The 26,034-nt window shown below is 30.8% G+C and overlaps 1 protein-coding gene across 1 annotated transcript; it reads left to right on the forward strand.

Annotated features, from left to right (window-relative positions):
* The first annotated feature begins 6,349 nt into the window (after window positions 1-6,349).
* LOC142320599 (uncharacterized) lies at window positions 6,350-11,536 on the forward strand. Its single transcript, XM_075358575.1, has 4 exons — window positions 6,350-6,665; window positions 6,990-7,388; window positions 8,649-8,740; window positions 11,238-11,536. The coding sequence occupies exons 1-4, from the start codon at window positions 6,627-6,629 to the stop codon at window positions 11,368-11,370; spliced, it is 663 nt and encodes a 220-aa protein (XP_075214690.1). The 5' UTR covers window positions 6,350-6,626; the 3' UTR covers window positions 11,371-11,536.
* Window positions 11,537-26,034: the final 14,498 nt, after the last annotated feature.

The following is a 26,034-nucleotide window of genomic DNA, read 5'->3' on the forward strand; positions in this document are numbered from 1 at the left end:
CCTGTTTCAGGCTCTCAGACTGGAATGTCTCTTAATTAAACTGCTACACTAGGAATGTGTTAGCAATATAGGAACATATGGGTTCTCTTGCATCATACAGAGCTGATGTAACAGCATATAAAGATTAAGAACAGAAACTGCAGATAAAGATACTTAAGTCTCATTCAGTTCTAGGTTCACAATTTAAAGTGAAAGATTTGGTATTTAACAGATGGCAATTTTAATGATAACCATCAATGTGATTTGCAAGTGATAAATCACTTACAAAACAATGGTCTAAGACTAATGTTAGTAATATACTGAATCCTCCTACTCAAGTTTCCCAACTTCAATTTCTGTAACAGGAGTTATAATCTGTTCTCTTAAGATTTCTACATAAAATTTCATTACTTTTGATTTCAATGAGAGTATACCTGAAGAGAAAGTTGAAAAATCCTTTTAAACTAGAAATCCAATAATAAGTTCATTTACATGGGTCATCAACAAATTGATGTCAAATACCTAACTTTTCCTCCTATCCAAAGTGGGTTAACTTTCAGTCCACTAGATACTAAGAAACCTAGTAGAGACTCAGCTTTGCAGTTGATTCCACTAGATACAAATAATTAAAGTAAATTTTTTAAAGTTGAACAGCTGATGGAATGTAATTGTTAGTGTTCCTTTGTACTCTATCCTCCTCCCATCTCAGTGTTGCTAAAGTGATATCTCTGATACAAAATTGTATCAAAGGCAGGCAAGCATTTCAGTCTGAATTTTAATAGAATACAGTTCTTATATTCTGGATGGTGTAAATAATCTTACCTGTAGAAGATAAGATACCCAAGAAGGTAGGTTGTTCAATCTTAGTTCTAATATGTATAATGTTATCTTGGTGGTTATAGTGTGAGGACATGTTGTTCTCTCTCTGTGCTATTGTATTTTGCTATAGTGTTTTCAAAGATTTTTACATAGTGTTTAGTATGGATCTACAAGTGTAAGTTTGTACTATAATAGTGTTGTGTGAGTGTGTGAAGAGTTATTTAATTAATTTTTTTCTGAATTTATTTATCTTGTTTATTAGTAAGTTATTGTAGATAAGAGAAGAGATTATTTTATTTAATATAAAATTTTTCTGTAGTCAATATGTGTGGTGAAGACAATTGTCAGTGTAGACTACATTAGGACTGGAGTTGAGACTTGAGCCGGAAATTTTAAATCACGGATTTCTAACTCCCTCATGGTTCGATTTGGACCCGGTTTTCATCATCCTTCTCCCTTCTTTACCCTTTTACCTTTCTACTCTTCTTTCCTTCCCTACCCATCATAAAGGCTATTCCTTTTGGGCTCTAACCTTTGTCCTCCCCCTCCCAAAATTATTGTTGTATTTTTTGGGCAGATAGTTTTGTTTCCCTCTAACCACCCCCCCGTCCAGGTGCGGAACAATTTCTAATGTGAGGTTCTGAAGATTTTGAGTTTTTGTGACCCCCTTCTAAGGCGTGTGGGGTGTAAAACTCCGTGTTTTTGTGTCTTCTAACCGTTACTGGAGGTTAGAGTTGGTTTGGAGATATTCTATTCTTGGAAAATGGTGAAAATTACTAGGAGCCAGCAGGCTCTCCAATACGCTCTATGGCGAGTGAGTCGACTGAGGTAACATTTAAGCGCACCTAGTTGTTGAAAAATCGGTAACCAGGGGAAGCCCGCAGGCTTCCGTTCTCGATCCCCTGCTGTGGAAACTGGTATTTGATGGATTTCTGGGATTGATATTCCCAGAAGGGGTCACGGCCCAGGCTTTCGCCGATGACTGTCTCCTGTTAGTTCGTGGTAACTCACGACCGCAGCTATAAGACCGAGCGCAGGCTGCTTTGTCAACCGCAGAGGACTGATGGACATTCAAAATTTAAAGATTTCTGTGCCCAATACAAAGTTTATGCTTCTCAAGGGTGCAGAAAAATTATCATACAGACGTAACCCCTGTATTAAGTATAAAGGCTGCCGAGTTCGAGTTTATAAGTACCTAGTTGTTTTATTTGATGAGAAGTTGCTGTTTAGCAACTACATTAGGCAAATAGCAGCGGACGCCGTCTCTGTAATCCACAAGCATAGGAGGATTGCTCGAAAGGATTACGGGCTGTCGGACCGTCATTTGTACATGGTACCCAGGTGTCTTCGAAAGTATGACCTCTTACGCAGCGTCCGTCTGGGTGCATAGGTTGGAAAGAAATCAAGCACATATTCAAAATTGAAGGAGTGCCCAGCGCAGAGCCTTATTTTATGCACTGGTGTTCTTAAAACAACCTCCTACGAGGCTACCACTGTATTGGGACAGGCTCTCCCAATCGTTTTAGTGGCGAAAGTTCGGGCGACCATGTGAAAATTGCGAAGAGGCAGGGAGGCCGAGGTATTTGGGATGCGGTTTCGAGCCGGGCTTGTACTGGAGCGGAAAGGTGATCTCAATGCACCGGTTCTAAATTTCGGGCACAGTTGCCCATCTCCCATCTGCGGAGAAGGCTTTACAGCCTGGCGATGGAAGCATGGCAGCAATAATAGCATGCCACGACTAAGGAAAGGTCCTTGCATAAATTTATACAGGATTGTATGACTCTCCTTCGTTTTTAAGGGCAACGGGAGCCCGAGTGCTCTCTAACTATGTAAATTTAAACCAATATTTATTTCGGTATCACCTGGCAGCTGATGAGCTGTGCATCTGCGAGGAGGTCCAGTCGAACGAACACATGATGTTCGAATGTCCAGCTCTTGGGATGGCCAGAACTCAGGCGACCTTGGAACTTAGAGGTCTAGGGGAAAATTGCCACTCACAAGCGGCAAGTCAGTTTGGCGAGAGCCGCATTATCGGACCGTGCAGGAGTTTTTGATGCAGTTGCTTTGTTCGACCAACATCAGTAGTTTTACCTAAGGGAAAAGACTCCTACCGCCTTGCTGAAAGATATGACTGGCTACCAGCCAAATTAAGGATCCAAGCCTTTTAATGGTGGACAGGCAGCTTTCTGGCTTTCAGCGGCCTAGGAGTGGTAGCCGTGACGTGGCGTTACTGTCTTTAAATATTGAGATAAATTTAATTATTGATAGTCATATATGTTTTAGTAGTTGACCGGGTGTGCCTACCCATTTTAGTGATATATGACAAGTTGTGGGACTCACAAGCGAGTGGTGTATGGCACCATGCTTATTCCGCTCACGCTTTTAGGTTAGCTCTAGGAGCTAGTTAGGACACTGGTTGCTAAACTGTGTCGAGGCTCAGTAGCCGTTTGTGGCACAGACATTAGGTCTTATGCTTTAGGGCGACCGAATGGGGTGGTGGTGGGAGAAATGCCAAGCAAACCAATATGATGCATGCTTCCATCAAACTTCCATTGAAGGAGTTGTTATTTAGTTGTTTCATTAACTATTAACAGACAATTTTCATCTGTTTATTAGTCTTCTCATAAATAGAAGATTTTGTGTCGTAAATAGACATTATTTTTTCTGTTAAACAATCCATTGTTTGAAAAATTGGTTTCGTCTGTTCAGATGATGTTAAACAGAAACTAGAGTTATAGCTGAATTTTCAGTTAAAAAATTCACGACTTCTGTCTTAATCACCGTTAACTATAGCATAAAGTACAGCAGACTTGTGCAGGCAGTGTTTGTGTTTTTTTCCGAGTACTTTAGCTATTGTGCCATTTTGGAGGTTGAGAGTTCCATTATTCAAGTCCTAGTAAAGGCAGTTACTTTTATACAGATTTGAATACTATATCGTGGATACCGGTGTTCTTTGGTGGTTGGGTTTCAATTAACCACACATCTCAGGAATGGTCGAACTGAGACTGTACAAGACTACACTTCATTTACACTCATACATGTCATCCTCATTCAGCCTCTGAAGTAATACTTGAACGGTAATTCCAGGAGGCTAGACAGGAAAAAAGCTATTGTGCCGATTGACACGTTAGAACTACACTGCATTCGGAAAGTCGCTGTGCAGTATACTTTAGAATTATGTTGTGCATTCTGTTCTTTAGGCTTTAGGTTGGTTATCCTGTGGGTTCGTTGGATGTTGCTCAGTAATAAACCAAGATGTCAGTTGTTGAGGTATGATTGAACGTGCTTTGTTTCGTTTATTGGAATCAGCTGCGAGAAACATAATGGTTCTTTCGGTAGGGGAACCATTTCTCGTTGAACTAATCTTTTGTGAAAGTGGCAAGTACACCGATTTAGTGAAGTACAAGTTTTCTGAAAAGTTTCCATGTGCCTGTTCCTTACTGCAATGCAGTTCAAACTCTTATGAAAAAATGTTGGGCAACCGACTCTGTTGAAGAAGCTGTTCGAAGTAGAACACCTAAACTAAAGAAACAGAAGCTGCTTTATATTTAGGATGCTATGGCCGGAAGTCCTTCAAAGTCAATACGTAAGTTAGCACAGCAGCAAGATATCGGACTGCTATCACGTATAAAGCTGTAAGAAAATAACTTAAAGTTTTCCCCTCCAATATAATTTGTGTTCAAGAACTGAGACCAAACACAAATTATTGTCAATAAACCATTGATGTTTAAAAGTTTAAACCAAACCTTTAATTTACTTAAATTCCGTAGGTGTCCTCGACATTACGTTTTTTTGAGATGAAACCAAACTTCATCTGAGAGGGTATATTAATTCAAATTCACAAAATACACGACTGTGGTCAACAACTAACCCCATGAATTACATGAAAAAGTTTTAGCGAAAATTAGAGTCTTGGTCGGTGTGAATTAAACGCGCATTATGGGTCTAATCTTTTTTTGAAAATTCAGTTGATAGTGATCGTTATTGTGCTGATTTAACAATTTTATTAGTCATTTAACAGACGTAGAAATCAATCAATTGGTTCCAACAACATGGCGCCAGAGCACACACAGCTTACAGGTCAGTGACTTTTTTACGAAATGTTTTTGGTGAATGAATCATTTCGAAGGTTTGTGGTCTGCACGATCTGACTCCCACAGATTATTGTCTATAGTGTGGGGGGGGGGGGTGAGGAGGCAGCGAAACAAGCAAGGTATCGCAGCAGACCACGCGTGATTGACGAACTAAATACCGCAATAACGGCATGTGAACGAGGCATTTCAGTACATCAGCTGGTTAAAGTGTTTGAAAACAAATGTAAACGTGTGCAAGATTGTACTGATTTTGGAGGAGGTAATTTTCAACACCTTTAATAAACTATTCAAGTTATTGTAATATCCATTTCTATAAAATAATGAAATAAAAATGCAAAGTAATAAATTAAGAAAGTTTCATCATGACACTTACATAATTCCAGTGCATAATAACTTTCTGGTCGTACTATTACAATTACTTTTTAATCAAACTAAGTGTACAATCAGATTATCAGTTATTATTTTAATAAACCTTGCAGTCAGGTGCTTGTCTAGGGTATCTTCATACTAATAGGGTTCAGAAGCACAGCTCTTATCAATGACCTTCTAACACTTTTTTTAATATCTGTTAAACCAATTTAAAGTAATTAAAAATAACAAATTTTGGCAACAAAACGCTCTCTAATTTTATTAAAGGATAACTACCAAACGAATTAAATTATTAAATAAATTTACAATAATATCTTAATTAACAATAATTAATAATTTTTAAATATAGTGATAATACGTATTTAAGGAATTTAAAAGTAAACACTTATTGATATAAAAGGGAAATTAGAACATCAGTAATGCTAAACCAACTTAGTTTATCAATTTGATGTCGATGAAGCCTTCTTAAAATGAACAATGAATAATTATAATGAGTTTTTTTTTAATATACTTTAAATACATCAATTTTCCTCTGATTAATTGCCTTTGAAATAATTTAATAATTATAGAATCGGACATTTCTGAGAATTTTGGATTTTAAAATAAATACTAACAGTATTGGCTAACTATTTTTTTTACAAAATAGTTTAAAAAAAACTCAAAAATCCATTTTAACTCTTTAAATTTGAATTTTCCAAAAATCTAGAAGTTGGATTTTAGATAGTCTAAGATTACAAACACCAAAAATCAAGCTGATATATTCATTTGTTACTGATAAATTCTAAAAACTGTAAATTTCATTGTTATTCCACTTTAATCTCGGAATTTCAAAATATCTTTTCTTTATGTGCACTTACATTGTAAGAGAAGGTGTATACAAATTTTTACCAATTTTTTTTTCAGTAGTTTTTGCTGGGCATTGATTATGAGTCACTCATGACAAGTTGTTTGATATAAATTATATAAATCTTTTTTGTGAATTTGTTTAGTTGATTATCTTTTATCAATTCCACCTTATCTCATCAATGTGTGCAATGTATGTATGTAAACTAATTTTGAATTTTTATATAGTATTAAGAAAATCTCACTTGAGTTAATCAGTAATATTAATTAACGATGGTTTCATATTTTTATTGTTCACTATATTTTGAAAATTTATGAATGTAAATAGTAAGAAATGTAATTTATAAGAATGAATAAATTTTATAAACAGTAATAAAATTATTAAGTATAGTCATATTTGACTTTTAATACCAAATATCTGAAATTATTTTTGTTTGATGTAATCCTGTTTAAATAGTCTATATGAACTAATCAAACTCCCAGTAACATTTAATGGATGCTGAAAATCAAGACTGAATAGTGATGAAATACAACATTAATAAAAATCAGGATTCTTTTCCTGTAAGTAGTAGTTTTGTTATTCTAAAACTAAAGAGATAATTCATTTAATCAATTGTTTACACATGGCTATCCAGGTTCAAAAATATAGCGAATTATTGCTTATTTGTACATAAAAATCAATCATTTCTACTGCTGACAAGCCTTAAATTTTACAAATAAACTGATTTATTCAGTACGGAAGCATAAAACACATATTCGGTTATAAATAATTTTGCATATAATGTAAAAACAATGACAAAAAATAATTCAAATTAGGAAAAATACTAAATTAATATTTATTCAAATAAAATTTCTGTAAGACGTAAATAAATTTTTCTTTTACAGGTACAAGCATTTTCTGCAACATTCCTCTTCTATATATCTACTCTATTAGTTAATGCAAACACGATACAAAATTTTGCAGATTTTTGTGTAGACCTGGACCCAAGAGAGGTGTTTTTCCGAGAGAAAAATTTCTCTGAACCACAAACAACGTGCCCATTCTTCATTAAAAGTAATTCTACTGAAGTTGAAATTGATAACACTGTGCAGTTAACTTTAACTAGTAATGAATTACATAAATTTAAAGGTTTCATCTTACAATCAAGATATCACGATATGTTAGTTGGTATATTTTCAGAAGACCCTAACATTACATTGTATGACTGTTATGAATACGGATTAAAAATAACCGATATTGAAATAGAAAATTATTTGGGTTATGAAGGAAAAGTAGGTAAAAAGGTTGGTAATGCTGTTTTTTTCTGTTTATGTTAAATACTAATTAAAATATTTCTTTGATGTAAGTAGAAACAATGCAATACTAGGTCATAAATAGATTGTACATAATACGAGGGTTATTTTTTTTCAAGGTCCGATCGGTCGCGAAATAAAAACCCGCACAAAAATCGGATGAACCTTTGCGCATATGTGTTGCGCAACGTCTCTAGTATGGCCTTCAATAATGCCGCGTCACTTCGATTAGTTCTGAACACGCAGCTAGCACGTAAACATGTCTACAACAATAGCATCTCCCGCCAAGTGTGAAGTGCGTGCAGTAATTCGATTTCTTCAGGCTGAGGGGTGTAATGCAGCTGAATTTCCTTGACGAATAAGTAATGTGTACGATGAAACTTCAATGAGTGACAGCAAAGTGCGACAATTGTGCAGGAACTTTAAAGCGAGACGTACAGATGTTCATGATGCAGGCGGTCAGGGAAGGAAGCGAGTGACAACCGATGATCTCGTTGAGCGAGTGGATGAGGCAATTCGAGAAAATCGTCGATTCACAATTTCTGTATCGAGTGATTCCTTTCCTTAAATTTCAAGGTCGGCTCTCTACACCATTGTGAGTTAGAGTCTTCTGTACCGCAAACTGTGTGCGAGATGGTTCCTAAGATGCTTGGGAACACAGGCGGCTCCGTTCTATGATGAGGGTATTGGAAAGTTGGTACCACGCTACGACAAATGTCTAAATCGGAGTGGCAACTATGTTGAGAAACAGCATAACTATGTAAGTACTTGTTACAAATAAAAACTTTTTTATTTTCACTGTGGTTTTAATTTCGTGACCGATCGGACCTTGAAAAAAATAACCGTCGCATATATATATATATATGAGGGATTGAAGAACTAGGCTTTTACAGCTCTTAAATGGGTGTCTCATATTTCCCATATCAGTTAAAGTTTTAGTCTTAAGTGTTCCTTGATCTAACATTCTAAGCTGAAGGAAAATTAACCATCTAAAAAGTATTTTATATTATCTATCTATTATATCTTACATCTGCACAGCTGATGTAATTTTTGCGGTAATTTTCTACAACTAATCATTTGATTATTCCATAAAACTTGGAAGCTAAATTCTCTAAAATAATTATTAAAAATAAAAGATTTGAAATAAAAACCAAACTTTTCAACTCACACCAAAACTATGAGGATAGTTCACTACTACTAGAATATGAGTTAAGATATTTTATATTACACAGTTTTATTTTATTGTTTTAGAACACAGTTCTCTACAATGGTGATGAGCTTATTGACAGTTATTCATTAATATGGGAGGCGCCAGACTACATAGTAGGAGATGTGAATTTATAGTAAGTTATTTTTGAGTTTCATCTCCAACATTTATTTCACTAGAAGATTAATTACAAAGTTATTTTGGTAGCAGATTATTAATAGCTAAGAAAAGGGTTACATTATACTGAACAATAATAATTTATTTATTTTTGTAGTGCCATGAGTGATTAACTAATACTACTCACCTAATATGGATCATATTGCATCTACACTTCAAAATGTTAATGTAGACGGGTCCTTGCCTGTTTTTGAAAAAAAAATGTAACACCTGTGTTATTTAGTTATACTTATTAAATTGATATAATACAAAAGAAAAAGTAGTGAGGAGATGAAGTAACTGTGATTTTCAAAATAAGTTTGGGAGTGTAGCTGTATGATACTATTTTTTCTTTTGTTAATGCTGAAAGAAAATTTAATTGTTATCAAGTTGGGCTATAGAAAACTCATTGGTGTCATAGGATTTTTGCTACCTTCTCCTCTCAGCTACAGTAACACCCTCACCCTCTTTAATTGACAGAAATTGTATTATTTGACTAATAAAACAATTTTTTTGATAAAGTCCTCTGTTTTTGACGTGCAGCAAAAATGGCATAAATTATGTCTTTAACTTACACTGTTAGGCATCCCATGGCCCCTTTAAATTAACAAACATTATACATTTTTTAAGAGATAATAAAAGAAATGATTCTGTTTATGATATTTAAGCTTTTCTTACTCGGATTTCTAAGACAGATATCCTTACTTTGATATCTATCTTCTTTGAATGAATGACTGACTACCCAGTTGGTGTGGTGGTTAGTATGCTAGCTTCTAGATCAATTGATGTTGGTTCAATTTCCACAAGGGCCAAGTATTTTTTCATCATACATTTCGTCCACTATATTAAAATATATGCATAGCATGTCTGAAGTTGTAGTAAAATTAAGTAAAAATAAAATAAAAAATATGACAATCATTTTTCATAAAATATTCTTCCTTTAAAAAGGAAAGTAAAACTGATATTAAATAGTTGTGGGAAACCTTGTCACCCTGGGCTTTTAAGTTACTTCTTTAATTAACAAAAATATAAATATTATTGTAATTTAATCTTGTTTTCAAAAATCTTTTGTTTTTGGAGGTAAGTGGAATAATTCAATGGTTTCATAAGAGACTAGATTAACTTTGGCAGCTAAGTTCACTTCAATTACAAAAATCTGATTAGGCTCACAGTTAAAACAGAATTATATGTAAAATATTAATACCAGATAAAATTAGTATTAGTATAGCTGCATCTGTGGAATCTAATTTTTATTTACACTATTTACAATACAATTTTTTTATACCTTAATGTTTAGAAACTGTTGTAAATGAGCCTATAATTTCATTTTGATCATTTAATATTTTATACATCATGCAACAACAATGCAAGTAATACATAGAGTTAAGTAACCACAATTAAAATATATTCTATCTTGAAGATGTACTTCTTGATTCTATCTTGATGTACATCTTGATTTTCTACTACAGTGGTCAGCAATTCTTGTTTCTTATAAGTATACATTTTTAAAGATATTTTTTACTCTGGGTGAATTCAAGATTAATTAAAACTATATAAAAAAAATCCCAAAAAATATTTAGTAACACTAGGAGAAATATTTGTGAAATTTCATTCAGGCTTGAGCTTCTGTTAAAAAAATGCATTTCATAATTCATTAGCTTTATTGATTCCTAGATTGTATAGAGTGAGGAAACAGAAATAAATAGAAACAGATCTGTAAATATTTTTTTATATGCATTTTTAATTTTCCATTTGTATTAATTTTAAAATGACTTTGATGGGTAATTTAAAAAAAAAAATTGTAAGTACCCTAAGTTTAACAAAAAATAACTCAAAATTGAGTCTGTTGAAATATTTTTCTGAAATTATTTATTACATTAATCAATAAGGGGTGTTACACGTTTTATATCTGCATTAAGCTAAAGTTTCTTTTGACAGGTTTCCAATTTTGTTCACATGTTATGAGGCAGTAGATTCTGATTTGAATTTATGCTACAATCTTTATTGAGAATGCAGTGGGGTTGTTTTTTGAGTTGTCAACATATCTCTCAAATTTTTTAGTTGATCAACTTAAAATGTGGCTATATGCTGTAATAACATTAAAAAAGTGTTCCTGGAAATGTTTTTGTGATTAGTGTATATATATAAAAAGGATGTGAGTGATACATCTTTTTATATATGTATGCACAATTGAACATCTTTTTCTATATATAGTTTTATATTACAATACAAGCATAAAAATATCTATGTAAACTTTATTTATTATCAAATGACTATATAATGCTTTTAAGAACATATCCACTAGTCACTCTGTCTACTAGATGAACCAAAAACATTAATTCTGTACTTTATTGTCAGAAAACAATTTCAAATTGAAGTGTGTGAATCATTTTTCTGTATTTAGTTTGTAGTATTTTAAGTATCTGTGTATTACGCTTTTAAATACTGTATAATAATTCATAATTTTTATGTTTCAGTTTCACTGTTTACAGAGATAATCACATGTATTGGAAGTTTCAGACTACAGCAAAATCTTTTGTTACAGTTACATATACTCATCGACTTTACTTAGAAGATGATAAGTATTCTAAATTTCATAAAAAATCATAAAAATCCAAGATAAGTTATTGATGACTAACATGTACAAATGTTATTTTTATATGGTTATTCAAATATAATTTCAAGAGTAAATTTAACGTTAAATAGTAACTCATATAAGGGAAGTAAAATTTTAATTGTATTATTTTTGTAAATGAAAAATAAAGTTTGTTTTTAATTCGTGTTTGCCTCTTTGTAAGAACTTTTCATCATTAAGAACTTATCATGCATTACAGAGTTTGTGTCAATCTTCTATAAATTTTCTGAGGAAGGTAATACAAGTAAAAGCTGAACTCAACAATGATAAACAAAATTTTTGTTTATTAGCATGTGATACAAGAGACCGATTTTTTCTTTATTGCTGAAAATGAACCTAAGTCAGAATTTTTTTCCATCACTCTATGTTTTTGAAAAATGTCAGATTTATATTTTGAAAATTGATGCCATATTATATGATGTATGATTATATATGTTTTTTATTTTATACGTTTACTTTATGTTTATGTGCTTACATTTTTTTAACTCTATAATTAGTTGTTAACCATGAAACAATAACTAAAGTGATAATACAAACATCACATGTTATGGTATCTTACCTTTCTATTGTGGGGTATATGAACAAGCTTCATCATGTCGATACAATTCAAAACATAAAGCTTGTTGGCTTTGTTAGCCAACAAAGTCAGTTAGACATCCAGTTAGAAATGATGTCTTTCGTCAAGATTATATTTAGATTCGTCATTTGTAGTACACAATGTGTGCATAAAAATAAACTTTAGTCCAGTTTATATAGTGCTCAGTGAAGGTATTCGGATAGCGTTTTTGTGTGGTCATATTATTTTATAATTATTCGCAATTTTTTTGTAATATATTGTTTTTTGTTTTATGTTTGTTCGTGTGTTATTTGTTAGTGGGGTTTATTATAGGAAAATTTAAATCCGTAATTAAGAAAAAAACTTAGGAGTCAAACACGTGAATTTATCAGTAATGTTTATGATTCCATGAAAAAAGAAGCTCTAAAAGTATGTAGATTAACTGACGACAAACATATAACTGACATTCAAAAATGTGAAGAAAGAGCTGCTGCTGCTTGCGGGATATCAAGAGCAGAGGTTCAAAAAATCAGAAGAGTAAAAAGATATGATTTTTCAATCAACTTCCCAATCGTGTTCTTTCAGCACGCCAAAAAAGTATAAATGACGTTCGAAACCTATCAGTGGACTGGACAGTTTTGATTTAGGTGTAGTTAAAAGAACAGTTAATTTTATTCAAAGAAAAATGAATTAGCCTACTATAAAAAAATAAGACAAGAACTTCAGTCAGCTATTCATTTTAAAGGCAGTGAATCAACTTTATTTTTTATTTTGAAAGAGTTAGGTTTCAAATGGAATAAAACTGAAATAACAGAAAACCTTTACTTGAGAAATCCGATATCAGGTGGAAGAGAATTGAATTGCAGACAATGGCTAAATTCAGACAAAGCAATGATACAATTGTTTATTTGAATGAAACGTATGTTTTAAGTTCGCATAGTTCGACAAAGTCGTGGTCTATTGTTGATGGATTTCGTGTGCTGATTAATAAAGGTGACCGTTTAATAGTAATTTATGCTAGAGGATAAATCGGTTTTATTCCGAAAGCATTACTAACGTGGAATGCCAGTTCGAAAAGTGGTGACTACCATGACAACATGAATACAAACAATTTCATGAAATGGGGGCGTGAAAAATTGATTCCAAATCTTCTACCAATGTTAATAGTAGTTGTTGACAACGCCTCTTATCACAATGCAGACATTGTTAATTCTAACTCCAGAAGTAAAGATATGACCGATTGACTGGAGAAAACCCATATTCCGTATAGTTCAATAATGCTGTAACCACAGTTTTGAATTAGTAAAGCTGTATAAAACTAAAGGACAAAAATAACACTTGGATGAACTTTTCAAAAAAAACATGGACATCGATACGGTATGGTCAGCCGTAAAAAGACATATGGTGAGTCATAAAAGTTCACAGATGTTGAAAAATTAATTTCCGTGAAAATTAACTTCCGTGAAAATTAATTCCATGAATGAAGATGACAGGAATCCCTATTGTGAAAAAATAAAATTCGGAATTTATAATAGTTATGTGAAAAAACATATTTTTGCAAAAAAATTAAAAAAATACATTTTCATTCATGACGATCAAGTGCTTTATTTGATGAGAATTTTGAAGTTGTTTTTTCATAAAAATAAGAAGAATCTTATTATTAACAGATGACTAGTTGTTGGCTGGACTTTATATGTCGTCCAATCAACCAATTGAATGTTTTCAGATTTAGTATATTCTTCCTGGTGTACTGAGTTGAATCTTTCTCTTTAATTTAGGTTAAATTCAGTGCATTTGGGAAAATCTTTTCAGATAGATCATCAGCTACATGTATTAAATTTGAATTATAATTCTGATGCTATCATTCTTAACAATATTAAAACAAAATAATACTCATAATAATACCTCATTTGAAGTTTTTACCTTTGAATAAATAAGTAATTAACTATGAGTGATATTTAATGTTTTTTAATTAGGTCTTTATTAGGTTGCTATTGTACATGAATTAGGTTGAAAAAATATGAATTGGACGAATATTTTTTCAAGTAATTTCGTCCAATTCATATTTTCCAAGTAAAACCTTTATTATAATTTTAAAAATTAATTAAGTGATATAAGGCTAAACTAAAACAAATTCTTAAAATAACATAATTAATTATAAAATGAAATACATTCTAGCAAATAACATAATTTTAACACGTTTTTAGTCATCATTATATATCGTGGTTTAAAAACGTCTGAATATAATCATATTCAGACGTTGTAAATTGTACAATTGTAATGGTTTTATTTTTAATAAAGTTGGATAACTTCGTAAACGTTTGATAACTTTTGTAACAATTTCGGAACACTTTCATGATATATTGTATAATAGAGAACACTATAAAAATTTAATCTTCCTCAAAACTTTATTGAAGATGAATTGACTTTTCTGGTATATCTTAAGCATTGTCAAATAAATACAATAAAGACTAATTTTGAAATTAGAAAAGCGTTACTTCATCGTGAAAATTATATTTTGATTTCAATACTTTTCATTTTTTTCAGGTCGCAGTATTAGCTAAATTTTTGCCTCAGGTATTTCGTATACGTATTCCGCAAAGCGGTCGTAAAACTTCTCGGTTTCGTATACGAATTCTTGTTGAAGCATAACAATCAATTCTCAGAGATTTTCAGCAGATTCTCATTGAAGCATTGATATAAAAATAAAGCCAGTTTCAATTTAACGAATAAACAGAAAACAAAAAAACAGATGATATCTAATCTCCAAAAACAATAAAATTGTTAAGGTTTCGGCGAGAGTTTGCCGTCATTGAAAACATTAAAAATCGAACATCAAAATTCAACAATTTATTTATAGTTCTTTAAAAAGACATTGTCCAAATCAAAAAAGTATAGATATGTATGAAAGGCGAGATAATTGTTATATATTTTTCCTACTTCATTTACTCAAACACAAAAATATACACCGATAAATATTTTCTTCTTGCTATACTGATATTATAACTAAATGATACAACATTTTTAACATAATACAAAAACGAAATCGAGAAATAATGGGAGATAAACAATTATATAATAAAAAATTACTCAAATTTTCTCAAATATATTGATTGAAAATGCAAAACTTGTTCATAAGAGTAAGAGCTGCTATTGATGAAAAAATAGCCAATGATTATTTTGACAACTTAGAACTGTCCTCAGTTGTGTGCCAGATGAAAATATTTGGAACTATGATGAGACAAAACTACAAGAAAACCCAGAGTCAAGTAAGATTATTTGTAAAAGAGGACTGACATATGTACAATGCATTATGGAGTCTACAAAATCTTTTACCTCGCTAATGTTTCGTGAAAAATTGAACTGGAGACATATTATCATCACCTTATGTGGTGTACAAGTCTAAACACGGGTGGACCTGTGGAATGTAGGTATAATAGAACCAAAAGTGGTGGGTTTGATACGGAGACATTTGAAGATTGGTTTATCTCAATGAGGACATGCAAAGATTAATGTAACCCATCTTCCTCAATTGAAAAAGCTGTCTGAATTCAAGGTTGTGATAGGAGATAATTTAATGTCTCATATCAACCCAGAAGTTTTAAAAGCATGTGAAAAAACAAACCCTACTCACCTCACCCCAGCCGTTGGATATTGCCTACTGTGGTCCTTTGAAAAGAGAGTGGCATAACATACTGATTTGGTGGAAAGAAAAAATAAGTCAATGACAAACTTGCCCAAGGATCGGTTTCCTAAACTCTTAAAACAGCTGGTTGATTATTTGAATGCAGGCAAGAAGAAAAATATGATATCTGGGTTCAAAAAACAGCTATCATACCTCTTGACAGACCCAAAGTTCTGGAGCGCTTGCCTCAAAAAGGATGTAAGCAGGCCTCTAAAACAACTGATTTAAAACAACTTTGCAGAAAAAATGCAGGATTTGACCAAAAAAGGACCTAGTAAGAAACGAAAGAAATTGGATGTAACAGCTGGCAAAAGTGTCTCTTCAAAATTGCTTGATCAATCGAGTGCACATGACATGGACTTGGAAGGAGTACCAATGTCTATGCCTAAGCAGAAAAGAGGGTGCCCACATAGAAATCAAACACCAGAAACTGAATCTGAACAACCCAGTTTTTACAGTCTCCATGATTGTAGTTGTTCTGATGATGTCCAACTTTTATGAAAATGAATCTGAAGATTTTGGAGATGTTGATAGCAGTGGGCCTAACAAAGATCTGCTGGAACCAGAATCTGTAAAAAGTAATTTAGAAGGTGACTTTGTTATAGTCAGATATACAGGAAAACACTATCCTGGTTTGATAACAAAATTACCCAGTGAAGAAGAGTCAGGCCCTACAATAGACTGCATGAACCAAAACCAAAATGTCCTGGAAAGGCTTGATAAAAAGGATCTTTTTGTTTACGAAAGAGCTGAAATCAAAAAAGATTAATTTTAATCATGGCCTGTTTGTAGTGATATAAAGTAATTATATAATAATTTCCACTTACAAACTATTTTTATTATTACGTCCAAGCATCATCAGGAACATTTATGTGTTGTGGATTACAATTATTTCCTTCACAAATTGATATACTAAATGAATTTTGAATTTTAAAAACTAAAATTATAATTGCAACAATTGATTGTCAAAAGGTAAAAATAATATTGATATTGTCAGTCATGTCAGTATGAAGCTCTCAATTGTTATGGTTATTAATATGAATCAGTATAACTAACCTAAGAAACAATATTATTGTTTAATATTTGTTTAAATAATACATCATTATTAAATTTCATTTGTTTATCAAAGTTTTAAATATATGTAATACTTTTTAATAATATTTGTTTTATGAAAGTTGTTGGAATATTCAAGAATATTAAAACAATTATCTGGGTTGTAATTATGATTATTTTCTAAGATATGTCTAGCAAAATTGGATTATTCTTATTTTCTTTATTTCTTTATGTGTTCATTAATTCTGATTGAAAAAGATCGGTTTGTCATTCATATATATTCAAAATTACAATTTGGAATAATAAAATGTGAAAATTACAATTTTTCACATTTTAAACTATATACTTCCTGTTATCCAAATTAAATTTATTGTTATGTTCTATTATTCTAGCAGGATCTCTGTTATTTATATAGTTAATTATTTTATTCTTCGTTGTATATGCAGTTTTTAATTCAAAAAATTTAAATATTTTATTAAATTTTTTTGTAATTTATATTGTATTCCGGCTTAGTATATTTGTATCCGTTATTATTTGTTAGTTTTATATTATCTTTTATATACATTTTATTTTTTATTTTAACATATAATTTATTTATTAAGTCTTCATTGTATGCATTAGTTATACTTGAATGTTTAATATTATTTAATTCAATGTTTAATTTTATGTTATGTCTTTTGATTCGAAGGATGAAACAAATTATAATGAATTATAGTGTCCTGTTTAGTGGGTTAATATATATATAGATATCCAGTTTATTAGTATTATAGTTTTTATTAATTTTTATATCAAAAAAATGTATGCCATTATTATTTTCTCAATCTAAAGTGAATTTGTCATTATTTAAGGAGTTCATTTCTTCAATTATTGTATTTTCTTCACCTTTAAATTGTTGATCATATGTGATCAATATATCATCCACATATCTTTTATATACTAATATCCTTTGTTTATTAAATACATGTTGTAGATTATTGTTCTCTAATTCATTCATGAAAATTCTAGCCAAAACAGCTGAAAGAGATCCCATAATGAGACCTTTCTCTTTCTGGTCATATTGTTTTTGAAATAGTTGTATTTACAACATAATTGTAATAGGTTTATTAATTCATTTATAATGTTATTGTATATTTATATAAATAAATAAAACTAAATCTGCTATTATTACTAAATAGAAATGTGAAATAGAATGGTTAAAGAATGAAATTAAAACATAATGTAACAAAAAATAAAACTTATTTTTTTTTAAAACAGTTATACAACTACATCTTACATGCGGATTTGATCTTTGAGTTGGGTTATGTGATTTTTTGTGTAATATATATTTGATTGTAATATTAAAAAATTGATGAATACTAATTATTCCAATATGAATAAGAAATTTGATAGATTTGATGAGTGAAAATATAAAATATAATAAGAATATAATTCACGATAATGCGTTTAATCAGGAACATAATTTTGGATCAGACGTAATCAACACTACTAACAGTGAATTTAATGACAAGGAAACCAACATCATTAAACAGATATATAAGCTTAATCTACCCCTTAATTAAAATAATTCCTACCTTAATAAAAATAAAATTATTAAAAATACCATCATAGATGTGGAGAATAATGTTTAAAATCGATAATAATATTGAAATCAAAATAAATTAAGAAATCACTTTGTTAGTGTCATTCATAATATTAAGTATAATAATAATTTTAATCACCATTTTAAACATACAAGTAAAAATTATCATATATATAAAAAATAAATTAAAAGAAAGTAATTCATGTATTGTCAAGTTAGACAAAACTAATACACCTGTAATAATTAACAATAATCTTCTATATACAGAAAAAACTAATAAATTTATACAAGATAATAAATAAGTTTAAGGAAATTAAGGATCCTACTTAAAAAATTAAAAAAGATATCAGTTCCAACATTAAAGTATGTAAACATATTTTCCATCCACTAAACAGGATACCGTAAGTCATTATAATTTGTTTCATCCTTGGAATCAAAAAATATCTATGTTTAATTCGTTAATATACAGAGCTATAAAATATTTAAGACATAACAATATAAAATTAACTTATCTTTCCTAAGATAAACAGCTACTAAAAACACAACCACTTGTAGTGGTTGAACAAACCACTTGTAAGTGGTAAACACAATAACTTGTAAGTTTAGTTAGGAATAAGGGAGAATGAAGACAATCATGGTGTGAGGGCTTGTCTTAGGAAAGATAAATGTGATGCTATAAAAATTGTCATCTGATCTTATTGTAGTTAGAAAACAATGAAGGAATTATAAGCTAATGATGCTTGAATGGTTTTTTTTTATTGCGTCAGTCCTTCTTAACTTAAAGTGATTAAGTTTCAAAGAAGAAGGATTACAGGAGTAAATGGAATTGTGTAATGTGATCTATAGTAGTTGGATGCGGGCAGAAAAACTTTTTTAAAAAACATTTATGATTTCAAACCTCAAAAATCATGCTACAGAAGCATCAAGAAAGAGATCAGTAAATCAGTTTTGCATTCAGTAAAGTTCCTTCTGAGAATTTTAAACAGAAAACTGAATAAAACAATTAGATCAAATGATAATGAAAGAACATTATGGGGTTTAAGTAGGAGAGCCACAAGGAGCAGGAGAATTGAGCTCTTCTCTTGGGGATTAACTTTTGGTGAGAGGTATCTATAGAATTAAAAAAATAAGTATAAGTTTTGAATTTATCAGTAATGTTTATGATTCCATGAAAAAAGAAGCTCTAAAAGTATGTAGATTAACTGACGACAAATATATAATTGACATTCAAAAATGTGAAGAAAGAACTGTTGCTGCTTGCGTGATATCAAGAGCAGAGGTTCAAAAAATCAGAAGAGTAAAAAGATATGATTTTTCAATCAACTTCCCAATCGTGTTCTTTCAACACGCCGAAAAAGTATAAATGACGTTCGAAACCTATCAGTAGACTGGACAGTTTTGATTTAGGTGTAGTTAAAAGAACAGTTAATTTTATTCAAAGAAAAATGAATTAGCCTACTATAAAAAAATAAGACAAGAACTTCAGTCATCTATTCATTTTAAAGGCAGTGAATCAACTTTATTTGTTATTTTGAAAGAGTTAGGTTTCAAATGGAGTAAATTTGAAATAACAGAAAACCTTTACTTGAGAAATCCGATATCAGGTGGAACAGAATTGAATTGCAGACAATAGCTAAATAGACAAAGCAATGATACAATTGTTTATTTGGATGAAACGTATGTTTTAAGTTCGCATAGTTCGACAAAGTCGTGGTCTATTGTTCATTGTTGAGGGACTTCATGTGCTGATTAATAAAGGTGACCGTTTAATAGTAATTTATGCTGGAGGATAAATCGGTTTTATTCTGAACGCATTAGTAACTTGGAAAGTCAGTTCGAAAAGTGGCGACTACCATGATAACATGAATACACAAACAATTTCATGAAATGGGGGCGTGAAAAATTTATTCTAAATCTTCTACCAATGTTAGTAGTAGTTGTTGACAACGCCCCTTATCGCAATGTAGGCAATGTTAAAGGGCCAAATTCTAACTCCAGAAGAAAAGATATGACCGACTGGCTGGAGAAAACCCATATTCCGTATAGTTCAATAATGCTGATACCACAGTTATATGAATTAGTAAAGCTGTATAAAACTAAAGTACAAAAATAACACTTGGATGAACTTTTGAAAAAAACATGTGCATCGTTTTCTTAGACTCCCACCCTACTACCCTAATTTGAATCCGATCGACATGGTATGGTCAGCCGTAAAAAGACATGTGGTGATTCATAAAAGAACATTTTCGTTCACAGATGTTGAAAAATTAATTCCATGAATGAAGATGACAGGAATCCCTATTGTGGAAAAATAAAAAAATATTACAAAAGAATATGAAAAACTGGAACCACTGATAGATGAAATGACAGAACGTTATATTATACCCATTGACTCTAATATGAAAGTGAAAATGACAGTGATAGTAATTCGTTTAGGGAGGATGGTGAACTTGCTAGACGTTTGAATTAGATGCATGAAGGAAATTCAAGTAATCTTTTGTTTATTATTAAAAATGAATAATTTAGTACAAATAAATGTTATAAAAGAATTAATTACGTATTGTTTATAATTAGTAAATGTAAATATGGTAGTTATTACCACGTACAATATGATAAGTAATACTTTGATATCATACGCGGAGTTGATGTTTTCAGGCCGAGTAGTAATACGCAGTCTGCTCGTGACGTCACAAGCTCGTATATTGGCTGGGCCTAGTATAACTTGTATTGAAAATGTCAGAACGTGATCAGTAACAGATACGGCAGTGGAAGGAAAGTGTAATTGGTGTCGAAGACCCAGATGAAGTTGAGAAAGATTTTATCAAGTCGTTCGGTAGAATGACACCTTTGAGATTTTGTCCGACGGCGAAAACACCGAAGACATATACTCTGACCAACTCGCAAATCGACTGTTTAAAATATTAAAAAATTAATAATTTTCATGAAATAAAGTTACACATCGTAGAAATAATGTTCTTAATGGATATAGGGTTTTTCGTTAAATATGTGATAATCTTCGTAATTTCATGTTTTTTAATTAGAAAATGTTAAGTCTTTGTTCTTTTAACCTGATTTTTTTTCCTAATCCGTTTACAAATTACGTTGCTAGACAGCACTACTGGATAGTACTAGGCAGTGTATACTTCAAATAATAAAATTTAAAAGACATTATACTTGTTTTAATAAAAATAGAATAAATAAAACAGAAATAAAATGTTAAAATTTTTATTCTACAATCAAAACTGTTAGGTGGCGCTGGGGTCGTGATATTTCGAAATTTGTATGTATGGTCCGATTTAGCTCATATTCTGAATATATGTTAGTTATGTGAAAAGACATATTTTTGCAAAAAAATGAAAAAAAGACATTTTCATTCATGACGATCAAGTGCTTTATTTGATGAGAATTTTGAAGTTGTTTTTTCATAAAAATAAGAAGAACCTTATTATTAACAGATGACTAGTTGTTGGCTGGACTTTATATGTCGTCCAATCAACCAATTGAATGTTTTCAGATTTAGTATATTCTTCCTGGTGTACTGAGTTGAATCTTTCTCTTTAATTTAGGTTAAATTCAGTGCATTTGGGAAAATCTTTTCAGATAGATCATCAGCTACATGTATTAAATTTGAATTATAATTCTGATGCTATCATTCTTAACAATATTAAAACAAAATAATACTCATAATAATACCTCATTTGAAGTTTTTACCTTTGAATAAATAAGTAATTAACTATGAGTGATATTTAATGTTTTTTAATTAGGTCTTTATTAGGTTGCTATTGTACATGAATTAGGTTGAAAAAATATGAATTGGACGAATATTTTTTCAAGTAATTTCGTCCAATTCATATTTTCCAAGTAAAACCTTTATTATAATTTTAAAAATTAATTAAGTGATATAAGGCTAAACTAAAACAAATTCTTAAAATAACATAATTAATTATAAAATGAAATACATTCTAGCAAATAACATAATTTTAACACGTTTTTAGTCATCATTATATATCGTGGTTTAAAAACGTCTGAATATAATCATATTCAGACGTTGTAAATTGTACAATTGTAATGGTTTTATTTTTAATAAAGTTGGATAACTTCGTAAACGTTTGATAATTTTGTAACAATTTCGGAACACTTTCATGATATATTGTATAATAGAGAACACTATAAAAATTTAATCTTCCTCACTTTATTGAAGATGAATTGACTTTTCTGGTATATCTTAAGCATTGTCAAATAAATACAATAAAGACTAATTTTGAAATTAGAAAAGCGTTACTTCATCGTGAAAATTATATTTTGATTTCAATACTTTTGATTTTTTTCAGGTCGCAGTATTAGCTAAATTTTTGCCTCAGGTATTTCGTATACGTATTCCGCAAAGCGGTCGTAAAACTTCTCGGTTTCGTATACGAATTCTTGTTGAAGCATAACAATCAATTCTCAGAGATTTTCAGCAGATTCTCATTGAAGCATTGATATAAAAATAAAGCCAGTTTCAATTTAACGAATAAACAGAAAACAAAAAAACAGATGATATCTAATCTCCAAAAACAATAAAATTGTTATGGTTTCGGCGAGAGTTTGCCGTCATTGAAAACATTAAAAATCGAACATCAAAATTCAACAATTTATTTATAGTTCTTTAAAAAGACATTGTCCAAATCAAAAAAGTATAGATATGTATGAAAGGCGAGATAATTGTTATATATTTTTCCTACTTCATTTTCTCAAACACAAAAATATACACCGTTAAATATTTTCTTCTTGCTATACTGATATTATAACTAAATGATACAACTTTTTTTAACATAATACAAAAACGAAATCGAGAAATAATGGGAGATAAACAATTATATAATAAAAAATTACTCAAATTTTCTCAAATATATTGATTGAAAATGCAAAACTTGTTCATAAGAGTAAGAGCTGCTATTGATGAAAAAATAGTCAATGATTATTTTGACAACTTAGAACTGTCCTCAGTTGTGTGCCAGATGAAAATATTTGGAACTATGATGAGACAAAACTACAAGAAAACCCAGAGTCAAGTAAGATTATTTGTAAAAGAGGACTGACATATGTACAATGCATTATGGAGTCTACAAAATCTTTTACCTCGCTAATGTTTTGTGGAAATTGAACTGGAGACATATTATCATCACCTTATGTGGTGTACAAGTCTAAACACGGGTGGACCTGTGGAATGTAGGTATAATAGAACCAAAAGTGGTGGGTTTGATACGGAGACATTTGAAGATTGGTTTACCTCAATGAGGACATGCAAAGATTAATGTAACCCATCTTCCTCAATTGAAAAAGCTGTCTGAATTCAAGGTTGTGATAGGAGATAATTTAATGTCTCATATCAACCCAGAAGTTTTAAAAGCATGTGAAAAAACAAACCCTACTCACCTCACCCCAGCCGTTGGATATTGCCTACTGTGGTCCTTTGAAAAGAGAGTGGCATAACATACTGATTTGGTGGAAAGAAAAAATAAGTCAATGACAGCTGGTTGATTATTTGAATGCAGGCAAGAAGAAAAATATGATATCTGGGTTCAAAAAACAGCTATCATACCACTTGACAGACCCAAAGTTCTGGAGCGCTTGCCTCAAAAAGGATGTAAGCAGGCCTCTAAAACAACTGATTTAAAACAACTTTGCAGAAAAAATGCAGGATTTGACCAAAAAAGACGTAGTAAAAAACGGAAGAAATTAAAGGTATAACGATGTGACAAATTAAAGATATGCATGGATGATGACCTACGCAAGAACTACCGCGTGAAAATAAACAAGAATAAAAGGAAAGTAATGAAATGTAGTAGAAATAATGAAGATGAACCACTGAATGTAAAAATAGGAAGAGAAAAGATTACGGAAGTAGAATTACTAAAAATGGACGAAGCAGGAGCGATATAAAATGCCCAATAGTACAGGTGAAACAAGCCTTCAGTCAGAAATATAATTTGTTTACATCAAAAAGTAATTTAAAATTTAAACTTCAGAAAACATATATGTTTAGAGCATAGCTTTATATGAAAGTGAAACTTGGATGATCGGAGTACCTGACAAGAAAAGATTAGAAGCTTTTGAAATGTGGTGCTACAGGAGAATATTAAAAATCAGATTGGTGGATAAAGTAACAAATAAAGAGGTGTTGCAGTAAATTGATGAAGAAAGAAGCATTTGGAAAAATATAGTTAAAAGAAGGAAGATTAAAGAAAAACAAACATACTTGGCATTTATAGACCTAGAAAAGGTATTCGATAACTTAGACTGGAATAAGAATAATCGCTTTGATATTGGAGGGACAGGTAGAAGAGAAAAATTGTGCAGGTAGGCAACTTTTAGAATATGTAAAACAAATTGTTAGGGATGTAGGATATAGGGGGTATACCGAAATGAAACGACTAGCACTAGATAGGGGAATCTTTGAGAGCTGCATCAAATCAGTCAAATATCTGAAGATTAAAAAAAAGTTATACTGCTTAGTAATAAGTCAAGCAGTTTAACCAATGTATCCTTTCAAATATATCTTGTGCTTGAAAATAATTGATAGTGGTTTAAGTGGAGGTGGTACACAAAATTTAGTAATTTATTTTCATTATCATTTTCCCCCCTTAAATCAAGAATAATTTTTCAGGAAAGACCTAAATTACAGCTTTGGGATAGATAAAATACAGTATGTGGATTTTTGTTTCCCAATATCTTGTGAATATTTTAGTGTTATTTCTGACTTATAAACACTTTTATTATTTTTAATACTGACTTTCAGAGGGATATTTTATGTTATAAAGAATCTTTTGGCTCCATTGCTAGAATAATTATTGCAGCTTCAAGTAAACCCTGGGTGTGAATGTTTATAAATAGTTTGAGTTGATCGTCGTTTGTTGTTTTGTTTCTGTTGTTAACTACAGATAGGCCTCAAAAAACCAGATATATTGTCTAAAAATAATCGATTCCGTATTCGGCTCGACGATTAAGGTAACTGGAAAGTCACGCATTACTCTTCTAGTACACGAGGTACTAGAAATATTATTTTGGAGAATAGGTATGTTTTTTAAGAAGTCAAAAAGATTCGAATCCCTCGCAGTCTACAGTTCAGCGACAAAACTTTCTTGGATTTTAAAATAACTTGCCAAAAACGCCTAAAATACCATTGAAAAGTTTTTGGGGGCCATTTAAAAATTAATATTTTATTAATAACACAATAAACATAATTTTTGTTTCCTAACATGCAATACATGATTTTAATCTGTTTTTTTTATGCTGAAAATTAATATGAACTCATAATCTTTCTATCGTTCACCATTTTTGAAAAATTTTAAATTTTAATTAATATTTTTCATTTTCAACGTATAGTTATCATTTTAAGCTGCTATATTGAATTTTATTAGCTCATTTTTTATTGTTTAACTTTGTTACCATAATTTGTAAGCTATAAATAAACAATATTAGACAAAGAATTAAATTATGTAGTCACATATTTAGACATATCTTATACTGAAGTCACTCTTCAGTATGAAGGCTCACTGCCTTCATTGACAAGATAAATCATGTCTAAAGCACTTAATTTAGGAATGAATTAATTTTGTTTGGTATTATTGCTGTCTTAAGTTTATTAACAGTGCAATGTCATAATGACTTGAAATTATGTAAATAATGTGGATTCCTTCTGTCATGTATGTGGTGAGTTTACCGTAAAATAAAACAGAAAATACATTACATCTTTACTTAAAAAAGCATATCATTTGTAGTTT

The sequence above is a fragment of the Lycorma delicatula genome, chromosome 2 (genome assembly GCF_047948215.1).
Source record: "Lycorma delicatula isolate Av1 chromosome 2, ASM4794821v1, whole genome shotgun sequence".
NCBI lineage: Eukaryota > Metazoa > Arthropoda > Insecta > Hemiptera > Fulgoridae > Lycorma > Lycorma delicatula.